Consider the following 17,202-nt stretch of genomic DNA (forward strand, 5'->3'; position numbering starts at 1 on the left):
AATAAAATTTTGGCAATGCCACTTAGCAATTTAGACTCTGAAGCAATATAAATTGGTTTTAAATTCAGATCATGTTTTCATTAATCTCCATATAGCAGAGACAAAAAATAGCTGTAGCTATACAAATAAAAGTTCATTGTGTGAAAATTGCTAACCCTGCTCAGGGATCAATAACTTAATAATTTAATCCCTTGGAACAGTACTTCAAGGAGCTGAAAAAACATGAGATGGAACACTGTCATTTTAATTATTTCTTATTCTTAAAATTTATTTATTTTTAAATTTATTATTACCAGTGTAACCTTACCTTAGCAGAGCAGCTCAAAAAGGAGGAGAGGTCAGAGATAATATGAGGAGAGGAGAAAGGAGGAAAAAAGGCGGGAGAAAACAATATTTGAACATGAACTCGCAGTTCCATCAAGGAATGACTGCAGATTCCCGTGCTCCTAGGCTGGGTGTTTGGGTTGCTGGTTTGCATTTTCAGCCCCTCTCCATGCCAGGAGCATCTCCTGAGTGAAGCAGAGCTGTGCGATGCCCGTGCCCGTCCCCAGCACTCACCGGTACGAGGTCTCGGGCAGCAAGCCCTCGATGACGTGGCTGGTCACGTTGCCCACGGGGATGCTGACGTCTCCCAGGTCGATGTTGTAGGATGTGATCTCAGCCCCATTATTGCTGGGCTCTTCCCAGCTCAGCACAAGGCACACAGAGGGTGAGGGCTGGCAGGCAGCCACGTGCTCGTCCTCCAGCACGGACAGGGTGGAGACGGCGTCAGGCACGGCCGCGGGGGTTCTGCAGCTCACCAGCTCGCTGTAGGGCCCAGCTCCAGCCTGGTTAATGGCCTGGGAGTGAAAACAGAGAACATTCACCAATGCTCTCCTTCACATGTGCATCAAGTTCATCATGATGAGCTGTGCTGGAAGAGCTGCATGAGTTCTTCAGAGGATGTGCACTGCTGGATTCCTCTCTGAAGCGTGACTCATGCCTCTGCTATCCTAGGGAATTAGTATCTTCCTTGGTCACTCAGGAATGTCTCAAAAAAAAAAAGGAGAATATTTCTCTTTTCCCTAAAAGAAGATTTCTCTTTCCCTTTTTATCCGTGGCAAACTTTGGTTGGTAAGGGAAAATGTCACAGTCATGCTGCCAGTGACAGGTGACCTCAGCAAACTGGCTACACAAAATTACTGAGACACCCAGTACAAAGTCCCCAGCATACTGCAGGATATCCCAACAGATGCTTTATGCAAGCAAAGTATCTCTAAAGATAGGGAATATTTGGCTTGTTAAAAACTACCCTGATTCCTGATTTGGTTCCTAATTTTCCTTGGAAAATGTCACAGTCATGCTGCCAGTGACAGGTGACATCAGTAAACTGGCTACTCAAAATTACTGAACCACCCCCTACAAAGTCCCCAGCATATTGCAGGGTGGCCAAACAGATGCTTTATGCAAGCAAAATATCTCCAAAGATAGGGAATATTTGGCTTGTTAAAAACTACCCTGGTTCCTGATTTGGAAAATGGATTACTAATTTAATGCTAAAAAGCTTCTGAAATAAGAATATAGGACCTCAGCACGGCATTAAGCCTATGACTCAACATTTCGCCAGAATCACAAAATCATTACAGTTGGAAAAGTCATAATTCACCACCAAACCACAACCAAAGCACACAGCTCAGTATCTCTCACAAAAGAGGAGAGCAACAATTTATCAAGCTTCTCATCCCAAGCCATAGATCCTGAATCCCAGAGGAAACCAAGTTTCAAAACCTGGTCCCTTTCTGCTCATGAATTAGAGGCTGTTGTCTTAGCAAGCCCAACATTGCCCAGCTGTACAGGCCTGGGGTTTTATCAGCTAGCTGATGCTCAGCCAGTGGCAAGAGCTGTACCCATTGCACTGGAATTGCCCAGGGAATGACTGATGCTACCTCCTCAGGATTATCATAAACTCAATCACAGAACCACAGAGGCTGGAAGGGACTGTGGGACTCATCTTGTCCAACCTGCTACTCCAGCCAGGGTCAGACAATGCAGACCAGGTTGCTCAGGCTTTTTTTCCAGTTGGGTGTTGAAAAATTCCAGGTATGTAGATTGCACAGCCCCTCTGGACCACTGTTAGATCCTTAACTGCCTGCACAGTGGCATTTTTTTCTTGCTATCTCATCTGAACATCCCTATTTCAACTGGATGCAGCACTCCAGGTTATCAGGAATGGCATGAAATGGGCAACACCACCTTCCCTGGATCTGCTTGCTGGGCTCCTCCTGACACAGCCCAGCATCCTGCCAGCACACAAGGTATGGGGAGAGCTTACAGAACATGGTACAGGAGAAACTACACGAGTCCACAAGGCACAGACCTCCACAAAAAAAGCTTCAGTGCTGCCCAGCACCCTCCAAATTTCCTTTACATTTGGAAAAGTTAGCCCAGAGTCTCCCATCAGGTTAGAATTAATTGAAAAATCCAGGCTTACCATGTTGCCAGCAGGACTCTGAGGGCAATGACAGGACACATCAAACAACTGTTTGATTTCTAATCTATGCTTAACTGCAGTGAATAACTTATTTCTGCTCTGCATAATACAAGCACAAAGCCATGTTCTGTTTTTCCAGGAGACATTTTGTTCAATTGAAGAAAGAGATAATAAAGTTACATTTGTCAGCCTTTAAAAAGCCCTTCAAAACAAATCCTGCTCCGGGGAAATCTTCTATTTAATGCAGCACTCCTGGAGCTGTTAGAAGTGAGCCCTGTTTTGTGCTCTGCCAATGACATGATTTGTCTTGCCTCTAAACCCATGTTTGGCCATTTGTATCTTGCTCCAAGCAATTTATTGTCAGTGGTGTTTTTTAACTGCTTTATTGGACAATCTCATCACCATAACTGATGGGGCTTTGCTGCCGAGCTGCCTTCCCCTGCCACCCCCAAGTGACACAATATTTCCCTCTGCAGAAGCCACTATTGTTTTCAGGAATATTCATTACAGGAAAAAAGTTGAGCAACAGTTAAGACAATTGTCTGCCCTGCAGTTAGATATGCCTGATTCCTCAATTCTCCTCTTTATTGAATTACTGTAGATTGAGATAGCAATACTGTGTGTTTATTAGAAGGCTGAATAAATGTGGTTAGGGGAATCTTTATTTTTAAACAGGAAATTTTTCTGTTAAATCTGGTAACAGATAAAATAAACATTTCTAACACTATTTAACTTTCTTTCTTTGCCTGTTACATCTACTTTGTGGGGACATTTTTGTGTAATTGTTTGAAGATTACAGTGTATCTTGTAAGAAATTTTTCTTCACATAATACAGAGGATCAGATCCAGAGGATGAAGCTCTCCAGAAAGTAATACCTGAGTCACGGATGGACTTCAATAAAATATCTTCTTGCTGTTGTGCCTTTCCTGTAACTTCTGCCTATGGATTAAATTATACTGGCTGCATTAAAAACTGAGTAGATTTGTGCAACATTTTTGTGGCAGGTAGTTTGAAATAAGCACCCACTGGAAATCAAAGATGCCATACAGCTGGCTGTTTCCATTTTTAACACAAAATTTTCCTTGGGCTCCCCAGAGCAGTGGTCTCAGAGCCTCCTCCCTGCCCAGCAGATGCTGAATGCTCTCCCTCTTGCAGAAACAAGAGGCACTTTCTGGCTCACACCTCCCAGCCTCTCACACATTCCCTCATTCTCCTTCCCCCAGAGTGCCAGAGCAAGGCACAGACCAGCTCTGGCCAAGACACAAAATACATTTGAGCTGTGGGGCCTGAGCTCTTGGGCTGCTGGCCAGCTCCTCCAAACCTTCTTCCCTAAAAAATGAAAAAAATTCAATATCCTGGTTTAAAAAAAAAAAAAAAAAAACAACTATAAGAAGGAAACACTCAACAGAAGCATGCTGTCCTTGATCAAAGAAGTTACCCTGGGTGGTCCACATGTTACCAGCTGGGTGGGTATTTGGGTTGGATTAGTGGGGGTGTTCTGCCTTCACATACAAATATATCTTGTGGAAGAGTATCTTAAGTAAAATATTTTTACTTCACTCCCAGTTGCTTTACCTTCCATTTATTTATCAGTAGACATAAAGGATGAAAAGTCCTGTTTTTTTACTTTCATACAGATATACAAAATGTTTTTTAACTGCTACTTTTTACTGAAAATATAGGAGATAAAGAGATCAAGCAAAAGAAATAATGTAAAGACTACATGAGATCCTGTCTCACAAATCTAAAAGACAAAATGGCAAAGATGGGAACTCACCTTCTGGCAGGTACCATCTCTACAAACAGGAATTTACTCAGCTGCTTTGCCTTACTTGATAAATTAAACAGATGCTGGAATTCATTATTTAAGCCAGAGAAATCTTCAATATCCAGTTGGGATATTATTTACTTCTCCTTACCATGAAGAAAATTATAGTATTTTTAATTTTCTAAACCATTACCATTTTGTTCTGCTATCAGAGGGCAAGGCGGCCCTTACAAGCATTAGTCACCAAAAGTAACAAAACACAAGTTTTAAGCAGCACATCAGTCTGTATTGCTTAAAACAAATGTGCACTCCTCCTGCCTTGCAGAGCAAATAACTTCAGAGGGGACTAGTGATAAAATAAGAACAGCAGTGGAAGGAAACTCTGTTTGGCTCTCAGAGGGCAATGCATGCAGCCCTGCCTTACCTGTAGCCTGCAGCAGTAATGCGTTGCTGCTGACAAGTCACTGATTTCAAAGCAGGTTTCTGTGCCGCTATATGCAAGCTGTAGAGATTCCTCCTCTTCTCCCCACTCTAATCTGTATTCAGAGATGTCAGTACCAGAACATTCAGGACTCTGCAACACAAATATTTATGTGGTTCAGTTCAGAAATGAGCACTTCGGATCGCTGCGTTTCACTGGGGAAGGAATGAAGTACATGGAAAAAAAGCCCAACTACCACCCTTATTTTTAAATTAATACACCATTACTGCTGCAAATAGAAATGTACTGAGTTAATGTTCCCTAAGAGGTTACTGAAACAGGACAATTCTGCACAAAAATTACCTGATTGAAATTCAGAGAAATGAGTGTACACAGCTACTTTGCCTTCCATCAGGACACTCAGGAATAAATTGTCTCTCCACTGGCTTGGCAGAAGCTCAACCATGGAGAACATAAAAAAAGCATCAATCTAGTGCAGCCTAGCTGAGAGATCAAAACACAGCTCTGGAAGCAGTGGCCAGAGCCTGAAGCAGTCACTCATGTGCTGAGGAAAGAACCACCTCAGCAAGGGAGGAGCTGGCCCGAGGCCCCTGTGGAAGTCACCCATCAGTGCCAGAATGGGACCTGGGAGGGCATTCCCAGCACATTCACATCCACAATGAGACTCCCACGGGATCACAGAATCATCAAATAGTTTGGGTTGAAAGGACCTTCAAGATCACCTCATTCCAACCCCTGACATGGGGTTCACCTTCATCAGCCCAGGCTGCTCCAAGCCCATCCAACCTGGCCTTGAACACCTCCAGGGATGGGGCAGCCACAGCTGCTCTGGGCAAACTGCTTTAGTGTCTCATCACCTTCACAACACAGAACTTCTTCCCAATATCTAATCTAAACCTGACCCATTCCCCATATCCCCAGCAATCCCTTTATTTAGGGGAACACAAATTCAATGCCTGAATGCGCTGGACATGAGCCAATACAGGCACAGCTCCCAAACCAAAATATTTAGTGTTTTTACCAGAACTATCTAGAGCTGTGCTGTGTGGCCTGAAGCAGCTCAGGAAGCCCTGCTCTGCCTGCAGAAGAGGGGCCTCCAAGGACTTTGTGATTGTGACAGGCAAGATGTAATTTCCAGTGCAAGGACCCAGAGCCTTGCTGCACACCACAGCAACCACCCTGCACAGGCACAGGGGCTTCTCTGGCTCTGCCTCAGAGCTTCCAGGTGTGTCAGTAGGAACATCCAGAGCTCCTAAGCCAGATTTCAGAACAACATGTGAAAAAAAAGCACCACAATGGGCACCACAGTGTGCTCTCCAGCCACACTCCACAGTGCTTCACTGTTTTTCTTTTAAATTCGTATCAGCCAAAAAATGACACACTTTAAGAAAATATAACCACTGCAAGCCACAGCTTCATTTTTAGTTAGAGTAAACAAATATATCCTTCAAATAAATAGAGAACCTACCAGAAGCACTGCTTCATGGCTGGGGAGAGCAAATCCCTGACCATTAAAAGGCAACATTTGAAAGTTCAATGCAATTTCTAGTTGCAAAAAATATTAACAGCCCCAAACTGCACCAAATACACCTGTGTGTTATTAAATTAAATGCAGATTAGGTTTGCATCTAGATATGTTGTCAGCACAATTTATTTGAGCGTCTTGTGAATGCCAGTGACTTCTTTCTCAACAGGGACATTGTTTTGGGGAGGAGCTCAATAGAAGCAGTGCTGGGGTGGCTGCTGTATTTTCACTGAAAGTCTGTGGCAGAACTACAGCCCCATTGAACCACATCACAGTATTATTTATGGTAACATCCTTTCTTTTCTGCCTTAATTACACAACATTTTTTCTTTAATGGCACCAATCATTCCCACAGCACTTCAGCTAACACTTATCTTGAGCTCAATGCCTAAGATGCTGGAGAATGGAGGAGGAATGCACACAAACTAAAACAAAAGTAAATATTTGGGGAAAAGACAAACTTTTGAGGGGGAAAAAGCCCTACATCATAAGCATTTATGGAGAGTTAATTCTTTATCAGAGACTCCAGTTTCAGCCAAAATCAAATATTTGTATTTATAATTCTAAATGAGAACATGCTGATGTGCTAAAAGCTTGCAGAGTGCACTTCTATCATCTGATGCCAGTGCAGGAGGCCTTGTGTCTGAATCCTGCTCTGGAAGACCCATGACCAACTTTGTGCAATTCTTCAGAGCAAAGCAGAGAAGATGATTTTCTACCATTGAATAGTTTCTGCCTAGGGTTTCCCTGCATAACAAGATGGCTCCAGCCCAGTGAACAGCTCTCAAGCTCACTTTTGAGTTCTGTGCTGAGCATACTGGTCTGGGTAAGCAAGGTGGAATCAAAGAGGCAGGGACCTGACTCACCTCCCAGCTGACCAGGACTTGTGTGTTGGACAGGAAAGACAGGGAAGGTGCTCTGCACTGGCCTGGTGGTCCTGCTGCTGTGGTGACCTCTGTCACCTCTGAATATGGCCCGTACTGCAGGGGAACAAGGTGGTGGTATTATTATTATTATTATTAATTATTATTCAGGTTCAAACCCATCTCTAAGCCCTCAAGAGCTTTCCAAGAACAGCACACGAACTTTTTCAGCACGCTAAACTTTCTCAAAGGCAGACTGGGTTTCCAACACCTGGCACCAAACACCAGAGCTCAGGATGAGCCCACACAAATGACTCAGAGCTGAAGTGTGAGGTGAGCTCAGGAACAAGCAGAGAGCAGGTACATCCTTTGTGCATCCTCATGTGGCAGCAAGTGCTCATGAAAGCAGAAGCCACCTCCAATTTGCCCAAAAGTGAGAATGAGCACACAGTAACTGAGGAACAGTTTGTGTCCCTCTGCCTTACCTTAGCACAGAGTGTTCATGTATCAAAACCAGCTTCCCATGGATACAAAGAGGAACACAAAGACAAAGCACACACTGGAGTCCATTTCCAGTTTCTTTTACACAGAATGCCTGCCCCAAGTCATTGTAACAGGACAGGATGTGCTGGAGCCCCAGTCTGGCACAGCCTGCAGGGACACGGTGCGGACACGCCGTGCACGCTCTGCTCCATGGGCAGCTCAGCTCAGACAGCCTCGGAGCCCGTGGAAGGAGAATAATTTAAATGCAGATTAGCAAAAGAAAAAAAGCCAATTTTCAGCAGTCTGGGAACCTGGCTTCATCCAGCAGTGCGGGGACAGGAGATAGCACTGAAGCAGCCTTTCTGAGGCCTCCTGAGTGGAAGAGTGAGGTTTGCTCAGTACATCCCCGAGTTAATTAGAAATCGTTCTCCAGAACAAAGCAGCTTCACTTGGAAGCAATTAGAGGAAAAACACTGGTATTTACTTATTTTGTAATGCAGTATTAGTGAGCATGAAAAAAATGAGCCACTACAAAAAGGCCAAACGACAGAGAAATGATGAACCCCAGAAAACTTCTCAGCAGACATGCCAGTATCTGCCAACAGAGAAAGGCCAACACTGATTGCTTTGTCTTACAAAGAATGTACATGTCAAAAAATATAATTTATTGACTTCTGCTCTTTTTGAGGAAGAATCTGGTAAAGGACATCCGCCCCTATTTTGCACCTGGTAGAAAAACAGAGCCAAACCAGAACCAGACTGCTCATTTAACAAAGGGTGGAATCAGAAATGCTTTGCAACTGTTCTGCCAAAAAAAAAAAAAAGGAAAAAAAAAAAAAAAGGAAAAAAAAAAAAAAGGAAAGCGTCACATATTCAAAGCTACCAGGTATGCAATGGCTCTCACTCCAGCAAGCAAATCTTATCCTTCCATGTGCATTTAATTAATTTTTCACACGAACAAAACAGTGGGTGTTTTTAAACCAAAACAGTCTTGCAGATATTTCTAATACCCAAGTTTTAACAGAACTTCTCCCTGTAAGTGAGTAACTTCAAACCTTTGTGTTATGTTTGTCATCAAGATTTCCTGGGGAGAAACACGTCAATGCATGTAGTTTAGTTGGGACTTTATATTAAACATCACTGGAATGACACAAAGGCAAGCAGCATAATCAACCCAAACCTCAATGAAAAAGAAAAAGATCTTTCTGCAGATCTCCGTGGACATCAGACAGAATTTCTGATGTATTTGGGAAGAGACTTCTTCCAAGGAAATAATTTAATAGAAAAGTCTCACTGAATCTATAAAGCACACATTTTTTTGGAATTAAATCAAAAAAGTCACCAGGAGTGTGTGTTTCACTCAAAACACACCACCTGGGTAAAATTGCAGTTCTTGTTTTTACACACTTTAGATTTAGAACAAAAAAGAAGGAAATGCAACAGAATGAGGATGAAGAGAATCCTCCCTGCAAGCAGCTGTGACTTTTAGCAGGGATTTTGCACATTTGGGAGCAGCCAATTCTGGCCAAACCGTTCCAGTACCCGAAATCTCCTTCTAAAAGAGACTCAGGTGTAAAACTGCAGCTCCTCCTCCCACGTTCCTTTCGAGCATTTATCACATGTTTTTTCCTTTGCCCTGACCTCCCCCTGACCCAGCTGAGGAGCAGCACTGACAGCACCCAGAGGGGCTGGGGCAGCCCACGTACCCCGCCGTCGTTCAGCGCCCGCACCCGGAACCCGTAGGTGGCCCCGGGCAGGAGGCTGCCCACGGTGCACTCCAGCTCAGCCCCGTGGTACACCTCAGAAACCACTTCTTCAGGGGCTGTCATCTCCACGCTGTACTCAGAGACAGGGCAGCCACTTTCTGACTCAGGGACGTCTAGAAGAAATCATGGAATTCGTTAATAGCGTTAGGGCGTGCGCCAGAACAGCCGTTTTTTGCTTCATATACCACAGAAATGTGGTGGTATTTGGTATTTCTGCTTCTGTGTATAGATAGAAGGTATCTCACAGCTATCTTCTACCTATATAGATACAGATATCTCTCTTTTGTTGTGGGCACCCTTGTTTTTTACCCATGAAAACAATGTATTTGATAATACCTGCATTTTATGTTACAAGTCAGTAGCACAGAATCAAACTGCCTGGGGATCAGAAAAACAGCAGTCACCAAAATGGTTACAGGAATCATTTGGGTGGATTTTTATACTGGTGCTGAAATATATTTGACAGTTAGAAATTTTACTTATCCAGAATTTGGCTTAACAAGTGATGCCACAAAAATACTTGGATGCTGCAAGATTATCACTGTAAAGAAAACACTCTGTTGGAAACTGGCATCTGTCTTGCATTCTGAAAAATGTTCATTTTTTGACAACTTAGTGCCAAGAGTGTAATCCAACATCTTTGCACAATAACAGGGGTCCAATTGATTATGTGTTATACTGTGGATCAGGATTTAAATGCCACCCAAACCCTTAATATGTTCTAACTTAAATTTTTGAAATAAGTTATACATTAGAAGTACCAGAACACTTCTGCCAAGCCAATATTTCAAAGGAATAAAAGAAAAGATTTTGAGTCACACTGTGTTTTTGAAATAAAAGGATAGATATCCTAATGAAGCTGATACTTAATAGCCCTGACAGGGACAGGGCTAAAAAAAACAAAAAATGGCTTACCCCACTGCAGCTGCACCTCCCTGTGCCTCGGCTTGCCCAGCAGCCGGGGCGGGCGGCAGGGCCCCGGCGCGACGCTCAGCGTGCGGACAGGTAAACTCTCAGAGCACTGGGGGAGAACACAGCTCAGTGACACCCTGCCATGAGCACAGCTCAGTCATCCCCTGCCAGGAGCACAGCTCAGTGACACCCTGCCAGGAGCACAGCTCAGTGACACCCTGACAGGAGCACAGCTCAGTCATCCCCTGCCATGAACACAGCTCAGTCATCCCCTGCCATGAGCACAGCTCAGTCACCCCTGCCATGAACACAGCTCAGTCATCCCCTGCCATGAGCACAGCTCAGTGACACCCTGCCATGAGCACAGCTCAGTCACCCCTGCCATGAACACAGCTCAGTCATCCCCTGCCATGGGCACAGCTCAGTGACACCCTGACAGGAGCACAGCTCAGTGACACCCTGCCAGGAGCACAGCTCAGTCATCCCCTGCCAGGAGCACAGCTCAGTGACACCCTGACAGGAGCACAGCTCAGTTACACCCTGACAGGAGCACAGCTCAGTCATCCCCTGCCATGAGCACAGCTCAGTCATCCCCTGCCATGAACACAGCTCAGTGACACCCTGCCAGGAGCACAGCTCAGTGACACCCTGCCAGGAGCACAGCTCAGTCATCCCCTGCCATGAGCACAGCTCAGTCATCCCCTGCCATGAACACAGCTCAGTCATCCCCTGCCATGAGCACAGCTCAGTCATCCCCTGCCATGAGCACAGCTCAGTCATCCCCTGCCATGAACACAGCTCAGTCATCCCCTGCCATGGGCACAGCTCAGTCATCCCCTGCCATGGGCACAGCTCAGTCATCCCCTGCCATGAACACAGCTCAGTCACCTCTGCCATGGCCACCACCTTCAAAGTGAGCCACAGCAACAATAAATTGTCTTCTACACCCACCACTTCATGGAAATGTATATAAATAGTAAAGGAGAGGAGATGCTATCAAGCATGTTAGTACAAATAAATTAACAGAGTTCCTTCATTAGCATTCTCAATACTGGGCTCTCTGTTTTAATCTTCCTCGGTTTGAAAATAATGTCAAGGCCTAAAGTACTCAATCTTAAATGAGAAAAAACTTATCAAAGCAGGAGGAATAAGTGTATAGGTACTGAATTTAAATCAAAGAGGGAAATTACAGGAATTGAGGTCTGAAATAAGGAACCCAAAAACTTTAAGGATTCAGTCATATGAAAGATAATTGTTACAACAAACCATCTCTTTCTGCATCCTCCAGTCAATACAGGGTCAAGCACATGAGAATCTGTGGCCTTTTTCAACCAAGTGGCCACATCAGATAAACATAATGGTCTTTTTCTAATGTAAATACAAACAACTACAGATTGATTCTGAGGAAACCAAATCTCACTAAATTGCAGCTTGCTGAAAAGAAAAATCGTGTACACGCAGAAATCTAAAATTCAGCAACGTGCAGCATGAGATTAACTGCAATCAGTGTAGTTTTACTGTGCTACAGGGAAAACATTTCCCTTCTTTTGAAAGCAGAAGTATTTTACCAAAATTAGCAGATAAATCTCTGAAAAATATAAACCCAATAGCCCTTATTGTTAGATAACACCCACCTGACTGTGTCCACCAGTGCTGATACAGCACGCCCGGAGTTTATACAAAGTGCCTGGTTTCAAGTGAGTACAGGTGTATTCTGTAGCTGAGCCACTATAGGCCACTTCCCACTGATTTGCTAAAAATAAGATATATCCAAGTTTAAAAAAGTGGAAAGCAACACATTTAGGAATGTCCAGGAGAAAGGAAAATCTTCCGCAAATTATGTACTTCAGGAAAATCATTAGTATTACTATGAATGTTATTTCCCACTTGAAGATATAACACATAGACATACATGCAAATACATATACTTACAAATAAATATGAGTATTATATATAATGTCTAAATGTGCAAATATATGCACACAAATATAAATATTTCTATACTTAGCCATATAACCTAAAATTCTGTCATTATTAGTAAAAAACCCACTACAAAACCTTCCCAAAATCCAACCTCAGCTGACCCAGGAATCTTGCAAAGTACATAACTGTTTTAATCACATCATTAGGGCATTAACTATAATAACCTAAAGAATCAGGACTTCCATATCGTAGCCACAGTGTTTTGAAATTGAAACAACTTGTCTCAAGTTTACCTTCTGGACTTCCTTGAGAAATCTCCAGCAGATACTTTAGGATTTCTGAACCACCATTATCCTGTGGAGGATCTGGAAAAATCAGAAAAGAAAGGGAGTGAAAGGTGACAAAACAATTACCAAACCTGCTCCTGATCCAGCTCCTTCTGCACAAACTCCTCCACAGTAACTACACCAGGTTATGGGCAGCAGAAGGGGGTGACAGGCATTTGTTTTCAGCATGAATCAGACTAAGGCCGCTGGATAATGGTGATCCAAACAAAATGTATGGAAAAAGCACTGAAAGGGAAGCTGCGTAGAGATTTGCCCCATTAATAAGTAAAGCAGCTGGAATGAAGCTGCATTGGGACATGAAATTGAGAGTGAAAAGCCTAAAGATGTACTTGAGTGCTAATTAATCAAGAACAAAACATTTTTGCTTCTGAACACACAAGAGCCTCTACACACCTTTTAGAACATGAAAAAAACTCAGCTGTCAAGTTCTCCAAACACATTCAACTTTGGGCTGAGAAGGAGCATGAAAAATCTAAGTTTGAACACATATTTACACGATTTTATTTGCATTTCTTACGACTCCAAAAAGCTCTGCTGCATCAGTCTGAGCTGGCTTACCCCACTTGACACTAAAGCCATGAGATGTTATTGGCCCCTTGATCACGGGTCTGGTGGGAGGTCCTGGCCTGTCTGGGCTGGTTGTGCAGACCAACACCTCGCTGGGAGAACTCTTCCCTTCCACGTTGGAAGCAAACAGCTGAAACAAAACCACAATGAGTTTGCCCCTGTTCGCTGCAGCTGCTCTCCTGGCAGTTCTGCACCAGACTTCTTTCAGTAATTGCACAAATGTCACATCCCAAAGTGTGTGGGATTGTAGTAACAGACATTAGATTGTCATGATGTTTCTTTACAAACCATAGTGATTTCTTCCCCTCCCTCCATCAGCAACAGATCATGACATGTTTCAGATAAAAGCAGTGCTGGTTTTCCCTTTAAAGAAAAAGTCACTTTTAAAAAATAAGTGTGTCAACTTGTAGTATTTTTCTCATGAAAGAAAAATAAGAGAATTGTAACAATAACTTCTGGTGTTTTTGTTTTGGAGATATTTCTAACTGCTACTTACAGTAAAGTAATTCAGAGTATCAGTTATCACACAATTAAAAGTCAGATCAAAGTTGTGCCTGCAGCCACTGACACCAGGCTACAAATTTGTTCTGATATCAATGCAGTTTTGTAAAATCCATGTTTAACTTGAAAGCAGGGCTGCAAAGAAGCACTAAGGGCTCTCTCCTCTCACCTGCCACAGCAGCCTTTACAACACTAAGCTAAAAGGCATCATCTCAGAGTGACAGCACAAAACCTTCCCAATCCTTTGGGTAGTTCAGGCAACTTCACAAGGTCTTCTGTCCCAGAGAGAAGGGAAAGAGCATTCCCCAGGAGCGTGGTGAGGCCCTGGCACAGGCTGCTCACAGATGCTGTGAATGCCTCATGGACAGAAGTGTTCAAGGCCAGGTTGGAGCACTCTGGTCTAGTGGGAGCTGTCCCTGCCCACAGCAGGAGGGGTAGAATCAGGTGATTTTCAAACCCAAACCATTCTATGACTTTATAATTTTTTTCTTTTTGTTGCTCCTGACTATACTAAAACCCAGTGAATCCAGGTGTTGGCCCCACACACAGCTTCTGGTCACCATCACACATGGGTGGCTGCTCTTGTGGACAGGGATGGATGGACAGCAGCACCAGAGCTGATCCTGGATAACCCCACTGCCTTCTCCTCAACAGCAACATCCACACTGTGCTCTGATCACAGACCTCAGCACAGACAAGAAAATGCTGAACTTGGTGTTTGCAGGAAGACTCCAGAGCATCTCTCAGGAGCTCTGAGCATCCACAGAGGAGAAGACACCAACACCTGCTAAAAACCAGCTCCAGAACCAGCCATGTTGATATATGAGACAGAAAAGCTTTATTCTGTGGCTGCCAGGGGAACACAGGCCCCTGTGCTGTGCACCTGACAGGGTTTGCAGCATTCTGTGGAAGTAAGGTGGCATTTGTCACCAGGGACCAGGTTTTGGGGAGCAATGCAGCCAACTGTGACCACCTCACACCCTGAGCTACACTTTTACAACATCCTCCCACATGGTACTGAGAACTGTGATTGCTCCCCAAAGTCTGAGCAACAGTATCTCCTGCGTGATAAAGGCAGAAATACAACAGTTTAATGTATTAGATCACAGTATAAAGCAAATTTGTATTTGATGACTCAGTTTTGGAGGGAACAATAAAGGATCCCTGCAGTGCCTGGAAAAAACCCAAAACAGAAAACACTACACAATGACAAGAGGAAAAAGACTTTACCCTGAATTTATACTGTGTGCTTCTTCTGAGATTCTTCACAGTACAGGCTTGCTCCTCTCCAGTGTACTTTGGGTGAAACACGCTATCCTAAAAAAATACAAAACCAACAAATTCCCATAACTGAGGAGTCTGTGAAAGTGTTCCTTGTGTTAGTCTGTACCTACAACATGTTACAGCAAAGAGGCTTTACAGCTGAGTGCTCAAAAAAAAAAGAAAAAACAAATATATATAACAATATTTATATTATTATTACTACTACTATTACTACTACTACTACCTTTAACTGCAAGGCCACAATACTTTTTTTAGAAGAGACACGTTGCAGCTGCCCTGAATAATGTAATTTTGCTGCAAAATAAGCACAAAACCAATTGTGGCAGTTGAACCTGCCACAGAACTGGAAGTGACAGATGACAGAACACAAGCCCACCAAGGAGGACATGGCAGACTGACCTAGCCAGGGACAAGCTGCCCTGTACCTCACAGAATCCTGTGTGGCTTTGTAAATTATCATAGATGACAGCAGAGCTTTTCAGCTTGTGCAGCAGAGCAAATCACAGAGCTCCACCCTGCCAAGTACCCAGTACTCCTGGAAGGCCCTCCAAAGGAACAGTCCATGCTGTTCTCAGTGATCTCCAATTAATAAATCAAAACTCAGGTTTAAGTCATGCACTTTGTGGCAACACAGCACTCACATTATCTTCTTCCTGAATTTCCAGGGTGTAGGAAATCACTTCCTCTGGTGTGCATCCCTCTACTTTATTCCACTGCAGTGAGATCCACGTCACCCCAGCTCGAATGAGCCGTGGTGCAGAAGGGGTCTGAGGAATATTGCCTGCAGTGTAGCAAACCACCTCCTGGCTGTACCCACTGCTCAGAGACACAGCAGAGAGAGAAATATTAAATACAAGCAAACCTCCAAATCCCCCCCAGACAAAGAAACAAGCAAAAAAACCAACACATAAACAACAACAACAACCAAAAAACCCCCAAAATTAACCCAAATAAACCCCAAATAAACTCACCCCACCACCACAAAAACACAAAGCTAAAGAAACCTAAACCTCAATGTACTTAGAGAAAGAGTTCACATTTTCAAAAAATTTGGACGAAGTTCAAATTTCTCAGGTGGAAAAGATGAACATCCAGTTAGGAAATACCAGAACTAAGAATAGAAAAAAATGCAGGACAATAATTTTTTTTCCACAATAACACTGGAAAAAAAATTTGAATGCCTAAAATTATTAACTTGGTATTAACTGTGGAGGAAAATCTCATTTAATAAAGGGGATCCAAAGTATAGGAAACAAAGTCTCAAGTGTTCAACTTTTGGATGTTGAACCTGAGATGTGCAGAATACCAATTCTATAAACTCCGATCAAGCTCTCAAAGGAAGGTGATATTCTTGCAATTGTCAAATCTGTTCCCAAAGTACAAAACATATCTTGTACCTTAAAGTCACACCATGAACTTAACACACAGAAAAAGCCAAATCTCCTTATTCAGAATCTTCATTCTCAAAAACAATCTATTTATTGAAATACACCTATATTTAAATAAATCACCTACAACTAAAACCCAAACAAGACAAAAATCATCATACATGGTAAGTCCACAAGCATTACAACAAACCAAAGCCATCTCATGACATGAAGTGTTAGATGACATTATCATGCCTTAATTTTGAGTGCTGTCTATAAAAATAAGGCATGTGTTGCTGGTGCTTATCTCACAGATTAGCACAGAACAGCTGACCATAAATAGTTTTTAGCTCACTCCTTCCTCAATAGCCTGAGGGGACAGAAAAAGGAAAAAGAGAAGAAACAAAAAAAAAAAAAAAGGGGGGGAGGAGTGTTGAAACATGCACTAAGATGTTTTAAAAATCTGGAATCTGGCAAAGAAAAGAGATGCCAGAACTGGGAACTCTGCACAAACCCAATTCTCTTGCAGTTACACTCAGAAGGTCCAGCTCTGCCCCCCTCTCCCTCCACCCTGAGTATTATTTCAATGGGGAGGGAATTAATCTTGCAAGAAGTTGGGAAAAGGGACTCTGTGCACACATGAGTGGTCTCAGTCCATGTCAGGGAAAACACAGGAACATGAATAAAGAAGCTTTCTAAAGCTATAAATTACTGAGAGGCTTGTGTTTGAGAAGACAGAACAATGCAGGAGTCTCCCTCCACAAAACACATTGTTATAAACCACTGGTGTTTCTTTTGTGTCCTTGTAATAATGATTAGATCCTGTTTAGCTAAGGAGGACAATAAAGGAGTGCACAAGGGCACTGGATGTTTGGCTTCTTCACAGCTGAACCTTTCCTGGCCTGCCCTGCCTGCCTGAGCCCAGGAGCACACGCTGCCCCTGCAGCACAATGTCCCTCTGGGCACACTCTGCCCCTCAGCTG

At 43.3% G+C, this 17,202-nt stretch overlaps 1 protein-coding gene across 1 annotated transcript in view; it reads right to left on the reverse strand.

Moving 5' to 3' along the window:
* Positions 1 to 17,202, reverse strand: part of FNDC3B (fibronectin type III domain containing 3B) — a 186,132-nt gene that overhangs the window by 29,641 nt on the left and 139,289 nt on the right. Inside the window, exons 13-22 of the mRNA XM_036389083.1 lie at positions 15,494 to 15,668; positions 14,799 to 14,885; positions 13,059 to 13,197; positions 12,447 to 12,518; positions 11,865 to 11,983; positions 10,234 to 10,339; positions 9,259 to 9,431; positions 7,073 to 7,186; positions 4,664 to 4,813; positions 559 to 839 (exon numbers count right to left, since the gene is read on the reverse strand). Coding sequence (XP_036244976.1) covers positions 559 to 839; positions 4,664 to 4,813; positions 7,073 to 7,186; positions 9,259 to 9,431; positions 10,234 to 10,339; positions 11,865 to 11,983; positions 12,447 to 12,518; positions 13,059 to 13,197; positions 14,799 to 14,885; positions 15,494 to 15,668 — 1,416 coding nt within the window. The remainder of the gene's footprint in view (positions 1 to 558; positions 840 to 4,663; positions 4,814 to 7,072; positions 7,187 to 9,258; positions 9,432 to 10,233; positions 10,340 to 11,864; positions 11,984 to 12,446; positions 12,519 to 13,058; positions 13,198 to 14,798; positions 14,886 to 15,493; positions 15,669 to 17,202) is intronic.

This window comes from Molothrus ater, chromosome 10, assembly GCF_012460135.2.
Source record: "Molothrus ater isolate BHLD 08-10-18 breed brown headed cowbird chromosome 10, BPBGC_Mater_1.1, whole genome shotgun sequence".
NCBI lineage: Eukaryota > Metazoa > Chordata > Aves > Passeriformes > Icteridae > Molothrus > Molothrus ater.